At 37.5% G+C, this 19,264-nt stretch overlaps 1 protein-coding gene across 3 annotated transcripts in view; it reads left to right on the forward strand.

Moving 5' to 3' along the window:
- The window catches only part of ZNF106 (zinc finger protein 106), a 41,764-nt gene extending 22,663 nt beyond the window's left edge, over positions 1–19,101 (forward strand). For 2 of the 3 annotated variants that reach the window (XM_048064843.2, XM_013192042.3), the window contains exons 8-22: positions 1,672–1,826; positions 1,922–1,982; positions 2,311–2,652; positions 3,982–4,759; positions 5,123–5,178; positions 5,669–5,814; positions 6,271–6,405; positions 7,329–7,445; positions 8,490–8,681; positions 9,999–10,061; positions 10,822–10,941; positions 11,412–11,483; positions 12,852–12,923; positions 13,580–13,726; positions 14,716–19,101. In XM_048064843.2, coding sequence (XP_047920800.1) covers positions 1,672–1,826; positions 1,922–1,982; positions 2,311–2,652; positions 3,982–4,759; positions 5,123–5,178; positions 5,669–5,814; positions 6,271–6,405; positions 7,329–7,445; positions 8,490–8,681; positions 9,999–10,061; positions 10,822–10,941; positions 11,412–11,483; positions 12,852–12,923; positions 13,580–13,726; positions 14,716–14,772 — 2,513 coding nt within the window. In that variant the 3' untranslated portion in view covers positions 14,773–19,101. The remainder of the gene's footprint in view (positions 1–1,671; positions 1,827–1,921; positions 1,983–2,310; positions 2,653–3,981; positions 4,760–5,122; positions 5,179–5,668; positions 5,815–6,270; positions 6,406–7,328; positions 7,446–8,489; positions 8,682–9,998; positions 10,062–10,821; positions 10,942–11,411; positions 11,484–12,851; positions 12,924–13,579; positions 13,727–14,715) is intronic. The other variant, XM_066998701.1, reaches the window with a different exon arrangement.
- The last annotated feature ends 163 nt before the right edge of the window (positions 19,102–19,264 follow it).

The following is a 19,264-nucleotide window of genomic DNA, read 5'->3' on the forward strand; positions in this document are numbered from 1 at the left end:
GGGTTGACATTTCTGGATTCTTCCCAATTTGTACCATTGCCTAACAAGTCTTCTGTATCTCTTATTACCTGTTTGTAGCTTGATCAAAATTATACTTGTTTAGAGGCATTCAGGATGAGCCCTGACTTAACGAAGTTGTCCTTAGTGTTGCCTTCTACTGTCATCATAACACATTCTTCTCTGAAGAGTCCCATATTAATGTCAGAGGTTGTTTCTAAGAGAAGACTTTGTGCTTCCTTCCTGCTTGCAGTTCATGTTCACAGCTGCACAGATGGGACCTGTGTTTTCCCCCGCTCAGGGGAAAGAGTCTTGCTGCCTCTCCTGACAGAAGTTCTGAAGGGAAAAGAGCACTCATCACTCCATTCTAGTTCAGTAGTTCAGCTTTCCTGTTCTCCTTCTGGATGTTCTTACCAGAAAACTTGTACAGGAGCCACTGAGTTACCTGGGCTGTGTTCAATTTTGAATATTCCTTCTCTGGATGTAATTGAAATGAATATGAAATGCCTCATTCCTTCCTTTCTTCTCCTCAACAAAGAAAGCAGCTCTAATCTTGGCATTAGACAGATCTTTTTCAAAGAAATCTAACACGTCCGTATCACCACATAGCAAAGCTAATCATCTGTCTTTTAGGAAGAATATTTTCTTTGGGAGCTAAATCATTACATCGTCGTCTGGGAGCTTTAGGACCAGAAGCTTAGTTTTCATAGCTAAGCTACAAACACAGCTTTCAAATGTTCCATTTCTCTCTCTCTTTATTTTTTTTTTAAATTTCTATTGAGTTGTTCAGAATGCAGGGCAGTTAATATGGATCTTGTAGGAGCTAGTCTTTCCCTACATGAAAAAGTGTTTTTTATCAGCCTATATCTTCAGTGACTACTGTCTATTACAGAGACTACTACTCTAATAATGCATTTGACATAGAGCAAAGTAATGCAAAAGAGAGACTTTTCCAGCACCATATTATTGTGTAAATCTACTAAAAGAAACTATAACCTGAATTAAGCTGAGCAGTGCACAAACTGAAACTTAATTGGCTTGAAGCATCTCTGTAGAGAAATCTTTGAAAAAGGAGGATCTTTTATTGAGTACAGAGCTTGGAGACTGTCTTGAGATTGCAAACACAAATCTCACTGCCCAAATGCTATCTTGGATAGTATGTGGTTTTAGCATTTGTTTCCTTTTGTCTTCATGTGTCTTTTCATGGCCTCTGAATTAACTGAATAACTTAATTCATGTTTAGTTTAAGTTAGTCTTTGCCTTTTTGATTACATTAATGAAAATTGTGTACTTGTACTTTATATGTATATATACTTCAACAAAAAATCTTTGTGGAAGAGGGCGACTTCTTTTGTTCAACAAATTAAGTCAATGTTGGCAAAACTACAATTAAAAAAAAAAAGCTGCTAGAGTCAAAGCTGAGATCCCATAAAGAGAAATTCTTGACTTCACTCTTCTTCCATGTAATACATGAATGTTCCTGTGTGTACTCTTCTTCAGCCTCTTCTGCAACTATTAATGCTTGACTTAATCTGTTTTCACATTCAGAGGTGATAGTATTTATTTAGCGATCACGTGTAATTTATTTTAATGTATTGCCATATACAATTATTGCTAAATTATGTGTTGGGTTGTTGTGTTTTGTTTTTCTTTGTTTGTTTGTTTGTTTTTCAGAACGTTCTCAAGTAGACCAGTTGTTGGCTATTTCACTGAGAGAAGAAGAATTGAGCAAGTCCCTGAATAGTGTGGACAGCAGTCTCATGCAGGCTAGGGCGGCCCTGCAGGCTGCATATGTTGAGGTTCAACGGTTCCTTGTATTAAAGCAACAGGTAACAGTAGGCTTTTGAGACTGTCTGACCTAGAAGTTAGCAGCCTGAGAAACTGCCTTAAGTAGAGTTGGTTTAAATCACTACTTTTTTTGCAGATAACAATGGAAATGAGCACACTGAGAAGCCAGAGAATCCAGATCTTGCAAGGGCTACAAGGTAGGACATACTAACAAACTACAGCAGTGGAATGCTAACTTGCATGTTCTTTGAACTTGGTGTCTAGTAAAAATTGCATTTAACTCAAGCTGACTCATTTAAAATGTGGAACAAAATAGAGGGCTTTCCATATAGAAGTCGTTATTGTTCAGGTATGATCTGTTGTCTCTGATAATGTTGTCTAGTGGCTGTCTTGCAATTTTTTCTCTTCCTTGTCTGTTTGCCAGAAAAAATGAGCTCTTGGAACTGCTGACTTTTATTGCAAGAATCTGTAAGTTATGTATGTGTTTTTGTTCTTTTTTTTTTTCCTCCCCTCTTTTGCCATTAGAAACATATGAACCTTCTGAATTGCCAGAGCAACTTTCCAGCAGTGTCTCAAGTGAGAGAAGAAATAGCAAATCTCAGGTGGCAGCTGATTTGATTCCTGGGGGCTCCTTCTTGCCCCTTTTGGACACGTTGTCTCCTGTACCTCCACTGGGAGCTTCTGTTCATGTCACCACACCAACGCCATTCCAGTCATCTTCTAGCCTCACATTGACTACTCCTGCAGACTCCTCAGTACAAGTTAAACGAGAACCTGTGTCTCCAAAAGGCTCAGAAGAAAATATGAATTGTGTACTCCAGAACTCTCTATGTGCTTCACGAACAGAAGTTGTGGAGCAGAAGGAAGGTATGGTGGCTTATATTTGCTTTAAAAAATAGTGATAAGAAGATATGGGAAATGCTTTTTTTTTTTCCCCAGAAGAATACAAGCTGGGTGTCAAACCTCTGCAGCCTGTTGTGCAGGAATGAACTCCCATTGGCTTGTGTAGTCCTTTTGCAACTTAATATTCTTAGAAGGTGGGACCATCCTTACAACACATCCAAATGGACTCCACATTTTTTAATTGTTAAATACATGCAAATTGTAGATTTATACATTTACAGTCTAATAGCTTTATTTTAAAAATGAAACAAACATGAATTTTCATGTTATATCCTCTCAGAATAATTTAGTTAACGAAAAAGACTTAAAACCTCCCCCATAATTTTTCTCTTCTACTCTGCATCATTATAAAGAATATCGGTAGCTGAAAATCTACTTACAAAGGAAAAACGTGTGCTTGAAAGCCTTTTAAAAAATAATGACCAACTGCATTAAGAGTATTCTGTGTTCTTGTTAGGCCCTGCTGGTCAATTACAAAGAGTATATTTCCTCCCTCAATGCCAGCATTCTGAGGGACTACTAACTGCTTCCCGACGGGGCAATTGAGTAATTCACTTTTCTTGCACTGAATTAGTTTCCTTACTCACTTTTTTAACACCTACAGTACTCTGAGTGCTCAGAATCAATAATTTGGGGATTAGGAATTTCAGATTAAGTTGCCAATTGCTATTATTTTCTTGTTTGTTTTAAGTGACCAAGTGCCTTCCTTGCCCTTTCTTGTGGGAAATGAGTAACGAGTGATGTTAGAGATGTATTCAGATTACAAGGGTTTGTGCGCCTTTGCCCTGGTATAATTCAACACAGTAACTGTTTAGACCTCATCTGAGTATTCATTTCTTCTGTATAGATGGGTCAAGCACAAGCTATGTCATTGAGCAGCTGAAGAGTATTAGGCACGCATTGGTTAATACCAGTCTTCTACAGTAATGATGACTGCTGGTAAGGGAGAACACAGTAAAGGGTGATAGCATTTTAACCCAACAATGTAGGATTCACCAATGGCTTTTTCTCAGAAATTCAAAAGCATTTAGTCAGCTAGTGACTTGAATGATTTGCCCCGTTCCTTTGATTCTGTGTATACAGGTAAACATTTTATTCTCAAGCTACATTTTTTTAAAGGCTGGATAGCTAATTTAAATAGCGGATTTGCACGTGTACATATCCTTCGAACACATAGGAGTATGTTTTTTACATGCACATTTAAGTAAAAACAGAAAATTGCAGGGAAAGCAAACTTTGAATAAATATTTATTGCTGTGGAGATCGAATATAACACTGGTCTCTTTTCTTCAGAAGAGATCAGCCAGAAAACTTCGGTGCATCCAGTTATCTCTGCAACCATATCCCTGTCAGAGCTGACAGCTTGTTTCCAAAACACTAATCAAAACGTTCACAAGCCTGCTGGAGACAGGGGAAAAGCTGGACTTTCTGAAAATCCTTCTCATTCGCTGTCTGATTTCAGCAAGAGAGAAGCAAGTGATAAAGCGACTGAAAGCTTTTTACTGGATCAGTGTAGCACCTCGCTTCCAGATCGTTCAGTCCTTCTAGAAATGCCAGTGGATAAAACCCCCAAACTGTCAGCAGATGTGTCTGAACAACAGACAGCAAACACTCTAGTCCCCACAGAAAAAGGGAACAGGAGGAGAAGAAAGTTAAGGAAAAAGAAAACTCTGAGGGCAGCTCATGTGCCAGAGAACAGTGACACAGAACAGGATGTAAATGACTCTAAGCCCATCCGGAAAGTCAAGAGTGGAAAGGTTTCTAAAGGAGAAAAAGTCACTACGTCCACTCCCCCAAAGCAGGAGAATGGAGCTACTACTCAAGCAGCAAGAAACAAAGATGAGAACGATAGTGATGCTTCTCTGGAACTAGTGGAAATTGCAACGCCACAATGCGAGGTGGTTGACATTGGTTCATCAGAATCAGGAGATGAGAAACCAGACAGCCCATCAAAGAGGGAGTCACGCAGCAATGTGGACCAAGCAGTCCTAGAGGCATCTTGCTCAGGTTATGATGAAGTGAGCTCTACCAGTGAGATTGGCACAAATTATAGGGATGATGTGAAAAAAAGGTGAGATTAGTGCTCAAAAGCATTAAGCAATATATATATGTATTTTTCCTATTCAGAAAGTTTTACAACATCAGTAAATTTTAATTTAATTCAGAAATGAAATGAGAGAAAATGTGTCCCTCTGTATGTCATAAATTAAATTTGCTTCTTTGATCCACCAAACAAATGTGTATTGTTCTCTACCAATTTCTCTGATAATTGGAACATGGCCCTACTGCATGGAAACTATATTTTTGAGCTTACCTGTTTTAGGCTTTTTTCTGCATAGTGCAGAGTCCTGTGTTCTGGAGTATTACTCATACTATTGTCTTGTCTGAAAATGAGCAAAGTCTAATCCTTCCACTCTTAATTTCTGTGTTACAGTGTGGCTGAGACGCAGACTTCAATATCATCACTAAGAGAATCAAAGAACTCATCTGGTATATCTTTTAAGCTTTTCATCTTGTACTTTTTGTATGATATATTGCAAGAATTCCAGTTATGACTAGATCAAACTGCTTCTAGAGGAATTTAGCCCTGAAGGCAAAAACCTGCTCTAAAAAAAATGAAGTGTAAAGTGATGGATGCTCACTTACCCTGTCCCTTGTTGAATGCTTTGTGCCTTGAGTCCTCACCACCCCATTCCACACAAACACTTCTACACGGTCTCAATAGAGCTGTCAGACAAAAACTAATACAATCCTTTAGCTATTTGAAAGATCTTTCTGGACTTTATATCATACAAAGATCTTTCTGGTATTTTATATTACGTTCTGCCACTTACAGGCTCCAGCTGAGAACTGCAGTGAAATCTGACTATAAAGATGCTGAGCCCCCATAATAGTTCGGCTGTTTGGTAACACAAAAAACAGTACAGTATTTGCTTGAGTTCATTCAAGTAATCCAAGTACATGTGTCTCTATCCTACAGAAGTGTCGTCAGAGCCAGGTGAGGATGAAGAACCGACAGAGGGGAACTTTGAAGGACACCTGGCTGCAGTGAATGCTATTCAGATTTTTGGGAATTTATTGTACACCTGCTCAGCAGACAAAACTGTTTGTGCTTACAATCTTGTTGTAAGTAAGGTTGTGACATTGGTTTAAGAGTAATTCCAGTCACAAGGTTGCAACTCTGTTTTTGTAAAGCCTTATTATGTAATTAAGGAAGTAGCTCCTCTTTTGAGTACTTAAATTTTTTACTCTTCAAACTTCTCTTCCTCTCCCCTTCCACTATTTCACCCTATGAGAGGGGTAAGAGGAGATCATTGCATATCGTAATGTTTTTGTTAGCTCTCCCACCCTTCTCTGTCAGTCACAGATCACAGAATGATTGAGGTTGGAAGGGACCTCTGGAGATCATCTAGTCCAAACCCCCCTGTGCAAGCAGTTTTCCCTAGAGCACATTACCCAGGATTGTGTTGAGATGGCTTCTGAATACCTCCAGGGAAGGAGACTCCACAACCTCTCAGCGCAGCCTGTCCTGAGAGATATTACAGACCTTTAGTTTGACAGACCTCATGCTTTGCTTTCTAGAGCAGGAAGTGTGTGGCTATCTTTGAAGGACATACTTCAAAAGTGAACTGCCTCCTGGTCACTCAGACAAATGGGAAGAATGCTGCACTCTACACTGGTTCAAGTGATCACACTATCAACTGTTACAATATCAAGGTACTCAAAGTCTGTGGTGATCAACATGTACTGCTTTTTTATGTAATGTTTCTTTGCAAATATAAATGAAACAAGCCTTTTAAACCCATGTGAGCTGGGCATGAACTTCACTTTATACCTTGTTAGAGTGGAGCAGAGTGAAAAACCAACCAACCAAAAAAAAAACACCAAACAAACAAAAAAACTAACCAGTGGTTTTTAGTGTAATCTTTTGATCCTTTGTCTAGTTCATTATTGCAGTTTTCACCAGAATAACATGATGGGATCTCAAATATCGGGAACACTAATGTGCAGGACAGTTGTCTGACCGTGAATATTCAATTTGTCTTATCTGTGTTTCTAACTTCATTGCTTATGTAAGATGCAGCTCTCTGTAGATCAGCTATTGAGAGAACAGGTGGAAGAGCATTCTGGGGCTTTTTGAGGCTGGATTTCAAAGGAGAAACGATAGGAAAGCTTGTCCAACATGTAGATGCAAGGACTAGAATCATAGAATCATTAAATATCTGCTTCAGGGGGCAAACTGCCAGAGGTTTTGACTCTTAAGCTGATGATTCATAGTAGTTTCCTGTAGAGAAGCTCATGGGCATTTCTTGAACTCAAGCATGTAACAGGGTGTTTTTCATATATGGCCTAAACTTGTATATATGGCCTAGTCTAAACTTGTATATACATTTGAGGCTGTGATTAGAAGAAAGCTTTTAGGGCTATAACTGCTTGCTGAAGTAACATCAAGTCTCAAAGATGGGAGTGAGCTGCTTGAAAACCAGAATCAAACTGCCAGGTGACAGCAGACACTGAGATGTTTTTCTCCTGCTTTGCTAGTTCAAAAAATGTGGCTGGTGGGTGAAAATCATTATTCATTCCAGGCTGGTTTTCCCTGAATTGTTTAGAAAACTTTGAATAATTCTTTCTGTTTCCAGACCAAAGAATGCATGGAACAGTTTAAATTGGAAGATCGAGTCCTCTGTTTACACAGCAGATGGCGAATCCTTTATGCAGGCCTTGCTAATGGCAATGTAGTTACCTTCAGCATAAAGGTTAGTTTGTTCAAATATTGGCACCTAAAAGCCTTTTGTGATGCTGTTTCTCTTCACTTTGTGTTTCTTTGATTTCTTTCTCTTGAGTAGTAAGTGTATTTGTAAGTAAAGTATTTTGGTGTAAGTGGTCACTTTTGGCCCCACATTTTGGCCCTTGATTTTGTTAGTGCACAAAGTTGTTCCATCTCCCCTTCCTTCCAGTTTCCTTTCTCCTAACTGCTACGGTGTTGTCATATTTTTCCTGGTGATATTAAGGTTCCACCTAGTCTACCAGTTGTGTGTCATGAGAGTTTGCTGACAGAGATGATTATTTGTGAATCCTCTTGTGAATCCTTTCTTGCCTGTGAAAGTAGTGTGAGAGACTTTAATGTGTTGCTGGTTTTGCCTGCTCCATTTGCAGTTCCAGGGACTTGTTCACATGGGTTTCTAGCAAAGAAAGCTAAGTGAATTATTATTCTGATTATTCTTTTTATGGATCCTTGACTAATTCCTCAAATTTATTCTTTCTTTACTTTTCACGCCCATGTTTTATGGATCTACCAAGCTTTCTTTACTTGAGTATTAATGTCCTAGTGGAATATCTTAAATTGTCTTCAGATAGCCCTTATGTTAAATCTGTTGTGAGGGAAAAAGTCTTTCTTACTATAAAATCATTTGCTGATTAAGTACTGTGAAATATCATAGAGGCTTTGATTTCATTAATGAACTTTGAGAACAGATACATATGTGCGCCTGCATGCATTTTTCTCTCTAAGTACTATTTTCTGCTTGTTCTAGTTCTGAAGGAGGACTTACTCAACTTTTGCTCAATAATTAAGGTTGTTGTTTTTTAAATACAGAAAATCAAAGCCCAATATAAGGAGTTATTTCACTGATTTGTAAACTTAGTTGTTAAGATATAACTCTTACTGCTGTTGATATGCTGTGTTACTGATCTGAAATGAGATACTATACCGGGTACCACACAGAAAGGACTCAGCGATCTAGGGTCAGTGTTAGAGCAAAGTTTTAATTCTTAAATACTATTTTTTCCTCCCCTAACAGAACAACAAGCAAGTTGACACCTTTGAATGCCACGGCCCTAGAGCAGTGAGCTGCCTAGCCACAGCTCAGGAAGGAGCACGCAAGTTGTTGGTAGTGGGCTCCTACGACTGCACCATCAGTGTGCGAGATGCACGGAATGGGCTGCTTCTCAGAACTCTGGAAGGGCACAGCAAGACTATACTCTGCATGAAGGCAAGTGTCTCCAAAAACACATTTTTGACAAAGAATGCATAAAACTGTGTGTTCTTCTTTTACTTCTTCATCTAATAGTTAGCAGATCATGGTAGGGAATAGATTATTTCTGTATCTTAAATAATGAAAATTGAGAAATTTGGTAGGAAAATTCTGTCTTGCTGCCATATCTCGTGTTCCCAGCATAAATGCTGATATTTATGTGTAGGAAGCATGCTTATTTCATGTTGTTAGATGATTCAGGGAAACGGTTTAATGTGAGTTCCCCGAAATGGGAGAATGAAGGGAAAGTTGGGGGAAAGGTGAAGCTAGCTTTCACATAGCTTGATTGTACAAACCTCTCTGGAAATTGGGGAAGAAAAATGTAACTCTAGAAAAATATTCTTCATTTTTAATAGAAGAATCATTACTCATTCTATACATAAAGTGTGGTTATTTACAGGCTAGGCTTGAAACTTTTGACCTGCTGAGCATGGATGTATTTTAGGACACTGGTAAAAGGACTTGATTAGTGGTATAGCTTTCTGTCCTCACAGCATCACATATATCACATTTCAGATAATGTGACTTGTTTATAATTGTTTTAATTATATTGTTCTAAATGACATAAGCATGTTCACTTAATGATTTTTTTATTGTTTAGCCTGATTGGTGTAATATGAAGTGTCTGAGATTACAAATTGGAATATACGCTTGTCTGGCTGCTTTGCTCTGACCACAGTCATCTACAGATGGGGGATGACTGTTTTGTAAATTGTGTTTATCTTCAAAATGGTGCAGTGGCACAGCCTTCTTTGCCCTGTGAGCTCTTTGCCCTAGTCCAGCTTGTGTCAGCATCCTGTGGTCCCTTCGTGATCCATGGTGGATCTATTAAGCTTCCTTTCTATACTAGTACTTGTCAGGAGCACTGTCTTGAAGTTACCAAAGTGCACCACAGATGCAATATTTCCAGGAAGCATTGGGCCTTTTTGTGCGTGTGGGGAGCTGTATTTTGCATTCAGTTCACTTGGTCTCTGATCTTCTGCTTAGCTGTCCTTGAGAGTAGTCCATGGGTAGGATGACATAGCCTGGTGGGCTGCAAGTTAAGTGTCTAATGCCAGTTGTGAAGTCACCATTAGGCTAGCTTAGAACATTTTCTAGCTCTTACATAAAGAACTATGTGTACATTTTTTTTTCGTACTCAATTGATTTTTTTAGGCCTGCCAGATACAGGAAATATTACGGTGCAGCTTTAAAGTGAGCAGCGCCTGAATCCTTTGCTTGCCCATTTTCATGTCTGCTACAGAAATAAAAACTATTCTTTTTATTTTTTGAAAGGTTGTGAATGATCTAGTATTCAGTGGTTCCAGTGATCAGTCTGTCCATGCCCACAACATTCATGTAAGTCCAATATATCAAGTTGGAATGATTTCTGCTGTTAAGACAGTGAAAACAATCTATAAAGTCTACTGACTGTGCTATAAAGTCAGTATTTTCAAAAAGTTTGAATGACGGTGGAAAAAATACCTTTCAGAAAAGGTAGTCATATGATTTTGTTAATGTGACAAAGCACTATAGTAATTAGGGGGGGAAGTAAAGGGTAAAATACCTTGGGAAACATCCATTAAACTTGCTGATTCTTCTAATATGATATACAGCACCCTTTTATCTGGGGATCTTGGTTTTGCAAATATTACTACAAAGATGCTGATAATGTGGAAAGGGTTTTCATAGCTGCAATGAGTGAGACTAAAACTTACCACAGCTTTACTTAGTTTCCCCCCAAGATTGTTTATTTCTCTTTATTTAGCTAAATTTGCTCAATGATTTTTGTGGCTACATAAATACTTCTAGTACTAATAGCAGAGTGCCAGTTGCAGGATAGGTGGGAACATGTAGCTAATGATGGAAAGAGGGGAAGAAGTCTCTTCATAGTGGCATGCATTTCTATTGGACTGGAATGGCTTTTTGTTAACTTAAGCAAAGAAAAGGATAAATAGTATTTGATCATAATTTAGAAGTGCTTTCACAGGAAGTCTAATAAAGGGTGTTTCTGTACTCTGAGTGGTGAGCATTGAAGCTAGCTGCACTATCTATGTAAAACTAAAACTGTTCTGTTTAATTTTGAAATACATATCATCTCTGCATTTTCTTGGCACAGACTGGAGAACTGATACGGATCTATAAAGGCCATAACCACGCAGTAACGGTTGTGAACATTCTAGGGAAAGTGATGGTGACAGCATGTCTAGATAAATTTGTTCGTGTTTATGAACTACAGGTAAGAGGATAGATGGTTATTAATGAAATTTATCTAATGTGTTAATTAATGGTTTCAGGGTCAAATGCGGAGGTCATCTTTGTGCTTACAGTTCTCCAGCCCACTGATTTTTTTCCCGTCACTCAGAATTAATTTGGTTTTACCAGCCAAAATACATGGTTTTAAAAGAGCTAAACCTAAACCATTTTTTCAGAACTTGGGTTATCCAAGGATTATGACAGCTCAGAAAAGTGGGCAATTGTTGGTTTTGTCAGTGTGAAGGACCGAGTGCCTGGTTGGACAGAAAGGGTTACAGAAGTAATGCAAGTAAAATAATGAGCTTTCATAGAGGCTACAAAGCTTGGAATCCACCAGGGGGGCATTGGTTGCTACCCAGGAAACTTCTTTTAGGAAGCATCATCATTTGCATGTCTGTGAAAAATACCTATTAACTGTCATGCCATTAAATGTCTATTTCTGTTTCTTTCAAGTCACATGACCGCTTGCAAGTCTATGGAGGCCACACAGACATGATCATGTGTATGACCATCCATAAGAGCATGGTAACTTCCTTCTTTTCACTGGGTTGTTATATCCACGAGCATATAGACAGTTTTATTTTTTTCAGATAATGAAATCAACTTGCTCTGTAACTAAGACAGAGGTATTTAGAAGTGTCAGCTAAAAAGCTGCTACAGCAGCTTTGTATTTATGTAAGAGTATTGTCAGGGGGAAAATTACCTTCTAGTTTACTGTCGTTTTAAAACAGTAGTTCTGTGTACAGTGATGATTACAATGAAGAATCTAGAAATAGTAAAGTGTTTCCTCTTTTCAAGCATCAGTTCTGTTTGTCTTCTATGAAAGACAGTGAAACAGATGCTAGAGAAAAACTTCACTCATTGTCAAATCTAGTAACCCTTGAAAGAACCTAGGCAAAGTTAGTCAACTGACTTACATGCACAGATTTTGTCATGTGTCTGCACTGCAAGATAGGATTCTGAAGTACTTCTGGATAAATACTTCCATAAAATAGTGATTAAGAGCACTTACTTGCCTGATGTGTAGGAATTTGCCAACTTTCTTCTGGATTGTAAAACGAAAGGGTATAATAGTTATCTGTAATAACAGAAATTATCTATGAATTGGAATACCTATAGCCCTAGCTTCACTTCTCATGTGAGTGAGATGAAGAGCTAAGTGCATCCGGGCTATGTGCTTACAGTCTGAGGCTTGAACTCTCCAACAGTAATAGTCTGCTTGGGGCACTCTGAAATCAGAGAAGTGTTCAGATGAGCAGCTTTTGAAGAGTGAAGGACAATAATTTTCTGTAATAGCCTAAGAGGTAAGGTGTAGTCTCTTACCCACAGCAGATTGGCAGTTATATTCCAGTGATGAGTTTCCCGTAGGCAGAAAGACTTGAAATAAACAACAAATTAAATCTTCATCTTGTAGAGTTTTCTGTATTATCTGAAGACTTGGTTTTATTAATTAATCTTTGTTGTACTACAAGAATCTTCTTTCTGAGATTCTGATGTTCTTGCTCACCTTTCCATGCCATCCCTTTTTTTATATTAATTTAACCCGTTAAGCCCTGGAAGTATATTTAATGTGATATTTACACCTAAGATTCTTTGCTTTTCTCCACTTCAGTGGCTAGTAACATTGTTTTTTTGTTTTCTGAACTCTTACACAAATGACACTATCAATGACAGAAGTTATGGAAACATTTCTTATTCATTAGTAGGTGTTTTTTATAAACTATGAATGCAAATCTCAAAAGAATTAACTTAGACACACTTTTAAAATTTGGAAACCTTGCATGTTGATATTTTGTTGTTATTCTCCTAACATGCTATACTGAAGCCTCCTTCAAAATTTGACTTCATTTTTTCTATTATTCCCAACTTGCTTCAAAAATATTTCTTTTACAGATCTACACTGGATGCTATGATGGCAGTGTCAGAGCTGTGAGGCTTAATCTCATGCAGAATTATCGTTGCTGGGTAATGAGCAAAATGTTTTTAGGCTTACTTTGTTACAATTTTAGACTAATTTTCTGGAGGTGGTCACTAGTCAATCTTGAATAAATTGAGTTCTAATTTATTAGAACTTTTAGGTCTTTTACAAATACCTATATATATATATATATATATATATATATATATATATATATATATATACACTGCCAGTTGCATTCCTCATGACCTTTGTATGTGTGTGCTTTGGGGCAAGTCAATAGTAGGGTCTTAAATTATTTTTCTTTTGCGCAGTCTTTAGATAGTGACATGTAATTTCTTAAAACATTAAAAAAAAACCTTCAGCTGAGTGACACAGAAAAACTATTTTACTTTACTAAGTAAGTTCAATTAAATTTCCAATGGCTTTGTCTAAGATAAATTTAAATTCTGTAAAGGCTAAGTGCCTTTCTTCCTCCTTCCATTCTTACTGATGGCATAGGTTTGGCTAGAGGCAGTAAGAATCTGTGTAAAACGTAAATTAAAAGAAGAGACCACTGAGAATAAAAATGGAATAAGAAGGCTAAAAGTTATAGGAGGCATGTGTGTGAGCAGTCTTGACAGAATATTGCTGAGATGCAAGAATAAAAGCATTAACTAAAGTTCTTTTGCCCTAATTTATTCTGGCATGTTTTTTCTACCAGTGGCATGGATGTTCACTGATCTTTGGCGTTGTCGACCATCTGAAACAACACTTGCTAACTGACCACACCAACCCAAATTTTCAGACCCTAAAATGTCGTTGGAAGAACTGTGATGCTTTCTTTACTTCCAGGAAAGGTTCCAAGCAGGTGTGTGGTTGAAATAACATTGTTATATATAGAAAAATAATAGAAAGATAAAAATCCTAACTACCAAGTAAGTGCTGTCGCCACAAGTGTGGGACTTCAATTTCTCTGAAAGAGGGTTAAATTCTTCTATTTGTAATGGGCCTAACTGAATATAGTTACGTCACGCAAGGCTAACAGAGTTCAGCTTGTGATAGATGAGGAGTGCAGCTGCCTATAACATGGATATGGTAAATTTAAAACATTTTGTTCTTAAAATCTTAAATGTAACTGGTAAAATTCTCAAAATACCAAAAGAAATTTTGGTAACTATACTCAAGATGTTCAGTTTTTGTGGGATAAGTTTTATCGTTTAAGATGAACAAGCATCAGTTTGAAGTATTTTTTTTATTCTTTTAATTTCTGTTCGCACACACACCCTTCATTTTTGTGGATGCTGATGCTGTTTATTCTTTACATGAGATTGGTTTTGTTAGCAGTCTTTATGTAAATATATAATGCATGAATTTCTGAATTAGCACAGATGGAGAAAATTGAAGGAGGCATAAGAAATGGATGCCAGCTGGATTAAGTGATATGGAAGGAATTGGGAGGGCTGTTATATTTACACTGATCAATAAAACCCACATTTTACTCCTTGGTGATATAAACTGCCTCCTTATTGAATGCTTTTGAAAATACACAATGGAAGGAGGTTTCTTTTAGAAATTAAAAACAGAAGTAGAGTCCTTAATTAGCATTTAAGCACTTGCTATGGATATGATGTATTTACTTAATATGCTCTTCTAAGTCAGCAAGTAAGCTGTTGTGTTATTTGCCTTGAATCATATGGTACCTGAGATTCCTTATATGTTTTTAATAGCTCTGTATCGGTTTTTAGAAACCTTAAGCCAAAAATTCATTTTATCCAGAATGTCACTTTCACTGAGGTTTCTAAAATCTTTTGCAGTTTGGTGTTATTTTTTTACCTGACTTCTCTGTTTCTTTTCTAGGATGCTGTAGGACACATAGAAAGACATGCTGAAGATGACAGCAGGATTGACTCATGAAGCTTTTCACCTCCCACATTGGGAAGTAATTTTATGTCAGAATTATTCCAAATAACACCAGTTTCTTACTCCAGTCTTTACTCTTTCTTTTCACACTTGGAGTGCAAAAAGGGAGTGGGGCTGAAAAGCCTTGCTACAGAGACTGCAGGTTGTGTTGCACTCTGTAGAAATAAGGTTGGTCTATAAAGACTTGGCCCAAATATAAGATTCTTGCAAGTTTTTAATTCACTGACAAATAAGAATGTTCCCCCCTCTTGTCTGCCTTGTTTTTTGAAGAAGCATATTCTTGAGAGTTTTAGGGAAGTCCAGAGGGGTGTTTAGAACCTAGATTACAATGGATGCTGGTGTTTGCACACTCAGCTTGAAGCCTATTAAGTGTCTAACTGACATATGACTGTTTTTATGTTGTATCCATTTTTTTAGCTGATTTTAATAAAAATCTGCAAGCCAGAATGTCACAAATTCTGACAGTGTAACCTGAGTGTCCACTGTACATATTGGCTTTCTTCAGAAAAAGGAACAGTATTTTATGGAGAACTGGAATCAGTTTTTTTAATGTTAACTGTAATTTATTTTTTAATCATTGTCTAAAAATTGCTATAATTGACACAATATATACAGTGACAGACTTCCCTAAATATTACACTTCCTGAGGTATTTTGGTGGTGGAGGACTTTGTTTTGTTTTGTTTTTGTAAAGCAGTCCTTTGAAAGGTATGCCAGTAGCAGCAAAGCATCTCCACTCACATGCTTTGTGATCTTAGTCTCGTATAGGTCCTAATGTTCGGGAAAGGAGGAACCAGTATCAGCTTTTGTTTCTCAGTTAAATACCAGTATAACCACTACAACCTTGATACAATACCGGAGTTGGATTCTTTATTTTATTTGGAATTCCTGTATCTGCATTGCATAGCAAACAAGTAGAAATTCAAAGGCACTATGTGTCCAAATCATCTATTTCCATGGTATTTTGTTTCTCTTGTGAACTGGCTTGATTTGCTTGGGCTATGCTTGGTTCACAAAAAGTCAACTGGAAAGAATGGAGCAGGATTTTAAAGGATTTTAAAGTCTAAAATTCTTCAAGCAGAAGCTGGGGATACAAAATGCATATTGCGTGTAAAAATCTTGTTTCCAGAAATGTACATAATTTATGCAGGGAAGCCAGTGCAGAGGGGAATGTTTCTACTTGTCCAGGTCCCTCTGCAGTTGTCTCTTGGGGTTGCAAACTTGCTCTCATTGGCCTGTGAAGTTCAGTGAAATGGAATTCTTACATTTGTGATGCTCTCTTAAACAATAAGACTAATCTGGCAAGGACATATTTGTTCGCTTTTGACTAATTTACAGCTCAGGATAAAAAAACAGGTTTCCTTAAACTATAACAGAAGGTAAAGAAATTCCAGTGTCAAAACCAAGCTGCTTAAAAGCAAACTGAGCGCTTTTCAAACAAATTGCATGACTGTTTTCACTGGGTATCTCATTTGCCACTGATTTGAAACTTCATATGCCAGCCATAGACCAAATAAATTTTATACCTTAATTCTTTGACTATAAAAAAAGTCTTTTTAGGCTGAGACTGTGATTGAGAGAAGCCCATGGATGCTCAGCTCTGCCATCAAATGAAGGAATTTCAGGGCTTTCTCTGAAGCACACAATTTTTATTTTGTCTTAGCACATGAGCATCATTTCTCTGTATTTGCTTGACACATTGATGTTTTTTCCTTGAGAGACAGGAATAAAATAGGAACAAGTTACAGTAGCATCCTATTTCAAACACATAGGAATCCTTGAGGTTCCAGTGCTCTTGTTTTTGAGTGTTTTTTGTTGTTGTATTTTTTATTGTTATTATTTTAATTAAACTGTTTGTAGACAGAGAAATAAAAACAATATGTGACTTAGGCCCCAGGCAGTTTTGAGAGTTTTATGTGTTTTTTTGGGGGTGGATTTTTTTATTCTTTTTTTTTATTATTATTCTGTGGATGAAACAATTTCAGAGAATCAAGTTCATGGAAATCTCTGAGCAGTGTAAATGTTTTCTGATTGGTCTGGAGTCTTCAGGAGTGTTTTCTCTCTTTTTTCTGTTCATGGCGTAGAAGCAGGGGGCTGCATCAGACTTAAACCATTTCCAACATTACTGATATTCAAGAGTTTTTGAACCACAGTGAGGGAGCATGTAAAGGTGTGGGGAAAAAAACAATGTGAACTTTTCAATGTATTCTTCATAGACTGTTATTGAAGTGATGGTGTGGAGCTGTGTGTTCTGAGGACAAGCATATGGAGTAGTTGTATCGTTGTAAAAATGGCGTGTGAGTAGATTTTCATAATTTGTGATTCTTCTCATTCTGCCAGCTGATGACTGTTTTCAGGAACCTGCAAAGATCCTTCTCAGTAGGTGTTGCAACAAATGCAGTTATTACACTTTATTTGCATTCCTGATTAGTTAATGGGTTTATCTTTTCTAGTCGGTGTAAAAGCAGACTTCATTTTCTTGTAGACCATATTTCCTTCTTGGTCCTTGAAAACACTCCTTCCAAAAGCCTGGACTTCTGAAATCCGGATTTAACAGTGGTGTCTTTTGCTGCTACTTAGGTTGTTTCAGGTGCATTATTAGAGTTTTAAAATGGATGGGAGCCAGGAAAATAGCAGAGATGCACGAGTATTTATAAAAATTTTGCTTCATAAGTTTAAACACACACGTGTATAATATTGCTCAGGGGTTCAGAGGAAAATACTGTGCTGCTTTGTCCTGAGGATATCTGAAAAGGATTTGCTATAAAGTTGTCATGTGGATGTAAAGTTCCACAGACTTCTTTGAACTTCTTTAGGAAATGCAGCTTTCATTAATGGCCGTTCATTTCCTCTACACATAGAGGAGAGAGATGGTAAACTGATGTATTAGATTGGTAGCCGTTAATGAGATCCTCTCCAGTCTTGCAACTTATGGTTCTGACTTCTGATACACCTCTGGTCAAAAAGTGAAATAACTTAGGGAAGGTGACTATGTGAAAATTTGACTGGGGATACTGTTTGCCTGAAAAGCAGCACTGCACATCTGAAGCCTCTGCTCAGAACTGTTCTAGTTTAAAGTTTGTTTTTTATGCAACTAAAAAGTTGTGGGTGGAAGAGTGAGTAGAGTGAGGATTTATTTTATGGTTAGCTGTGTCTTATAAGTCAAATGTTAAACAATGAGCTCTGGACTTGCCACGCGGCTGTCTGAATATGGCAGTCCCTTTCAGGTACAAGCCACCATTTTCTTTTTAGCAGTACTGACATTGTACTTAGTCAGCTGTGAGCCTCCTTGGTGGATGGCAAGTGCTCAAAGCTATTGTACTCTTTTGTAATAGAAAGAATGGGATAGGCATTACTGAGCACAGTTGGATATCATTCTCTTAAAAAGTGAGGAACTGGCTGCAGCATACGTATGTTAAGGCCTACTCAGGCTCAAAAAGGAGACTGAATAGCATAAAGTGACCACTTAAAAGTTCAAATGTGCCACAAAGCTTAACCTTACCCAACAACTTTGTCATAAGACAATGCTAAGACTGGTCTGTATTCCTTGCTCCTTTTCCTTTCAAATCACAGGAAAAATAACAGCTAACTGACAGTGCAACACTGTATGGCCTAATGCTGCTGCTGCTTTGTGTGGAAGGGGCCAGAGAGAAAACCGTTGGATCTGTTGGAACAAAAATGCATTCAATACCCCAGCTTCTGTTTGCCATGTGTAACTTGTACGGATTGCAGTTCAGCTGTGCGATGTCTTTGAAGTAGTGCAGATCTTGACTGTTCAGTTTGAAAGTGTGCATTATGCTGAATCAAGGTAAAACAATAACTGAAAGCTCACAATAAGCTGTAGGTTTCCAGAAACAAATGTGGTGCTGAGATGGTATTTTCCCCTTTTCTTAATGAAAACACAGGTACGGATTAATCTTGGTTTTCAGGCTTGTATGGTACTCTCATTCAAACATAATCTAAGTTGTCCAGAATTGCAGAATATTTGAGGAAGGATAAGGAAGCAGTCTCAGCTGCTGTTTGTAAAATATTTAATACTGTAAGTAAGAGCAAACTGTGTAGGTATATATTCTGTTATATGCACCTGCCAGCTTCTCAAACTTCATTGTGCTGCAAGTGTTAAACACAACAAGTGTTTTGGAAGAAAGAAAACAGGATAAAACAATATGATTGAATATTTAATAACTTAAGCTGTGTAGAACATTTGCACAGATTGACCTTGTTTTTCCTCTTTCATTTTGTTACAAAGCTGTGAGTGTAATAACGAAACTTGACACAGCAAAAAACGAAAAGAAAATAAAAATAAAAGTTCTTTATATTGTTATGGTTTGTAAGCCTGATTCTTCTTTGTTTTGAACATCATGATTCTTCCCTAGGGTTTGGTAGAACATGACATTACCTTTGAGGGTCAGAAAAAATTGGACTGGCCACCTTGGAGCTGTATATTCCAGTGGCCAGGCTCCAGAACTGACAGGACTGTTGCAAAT

The sequence above is a fragment of the Anser cygnoides genome, chromosome 5 (assembly GCF_040182565.1).
Source record: "Anser cygnoides isolate HZ-2024a breed goose chromosome 5, Taihu_goose_T2T_genome, whole genome shotgun sequence".
In the NCBI taxonomy this organism is placed as follows: Eukaryota; Metazoa; Chordata; class Aves; order Anseriformes; family Anatidae; genus Anser; species Anser cygnoides.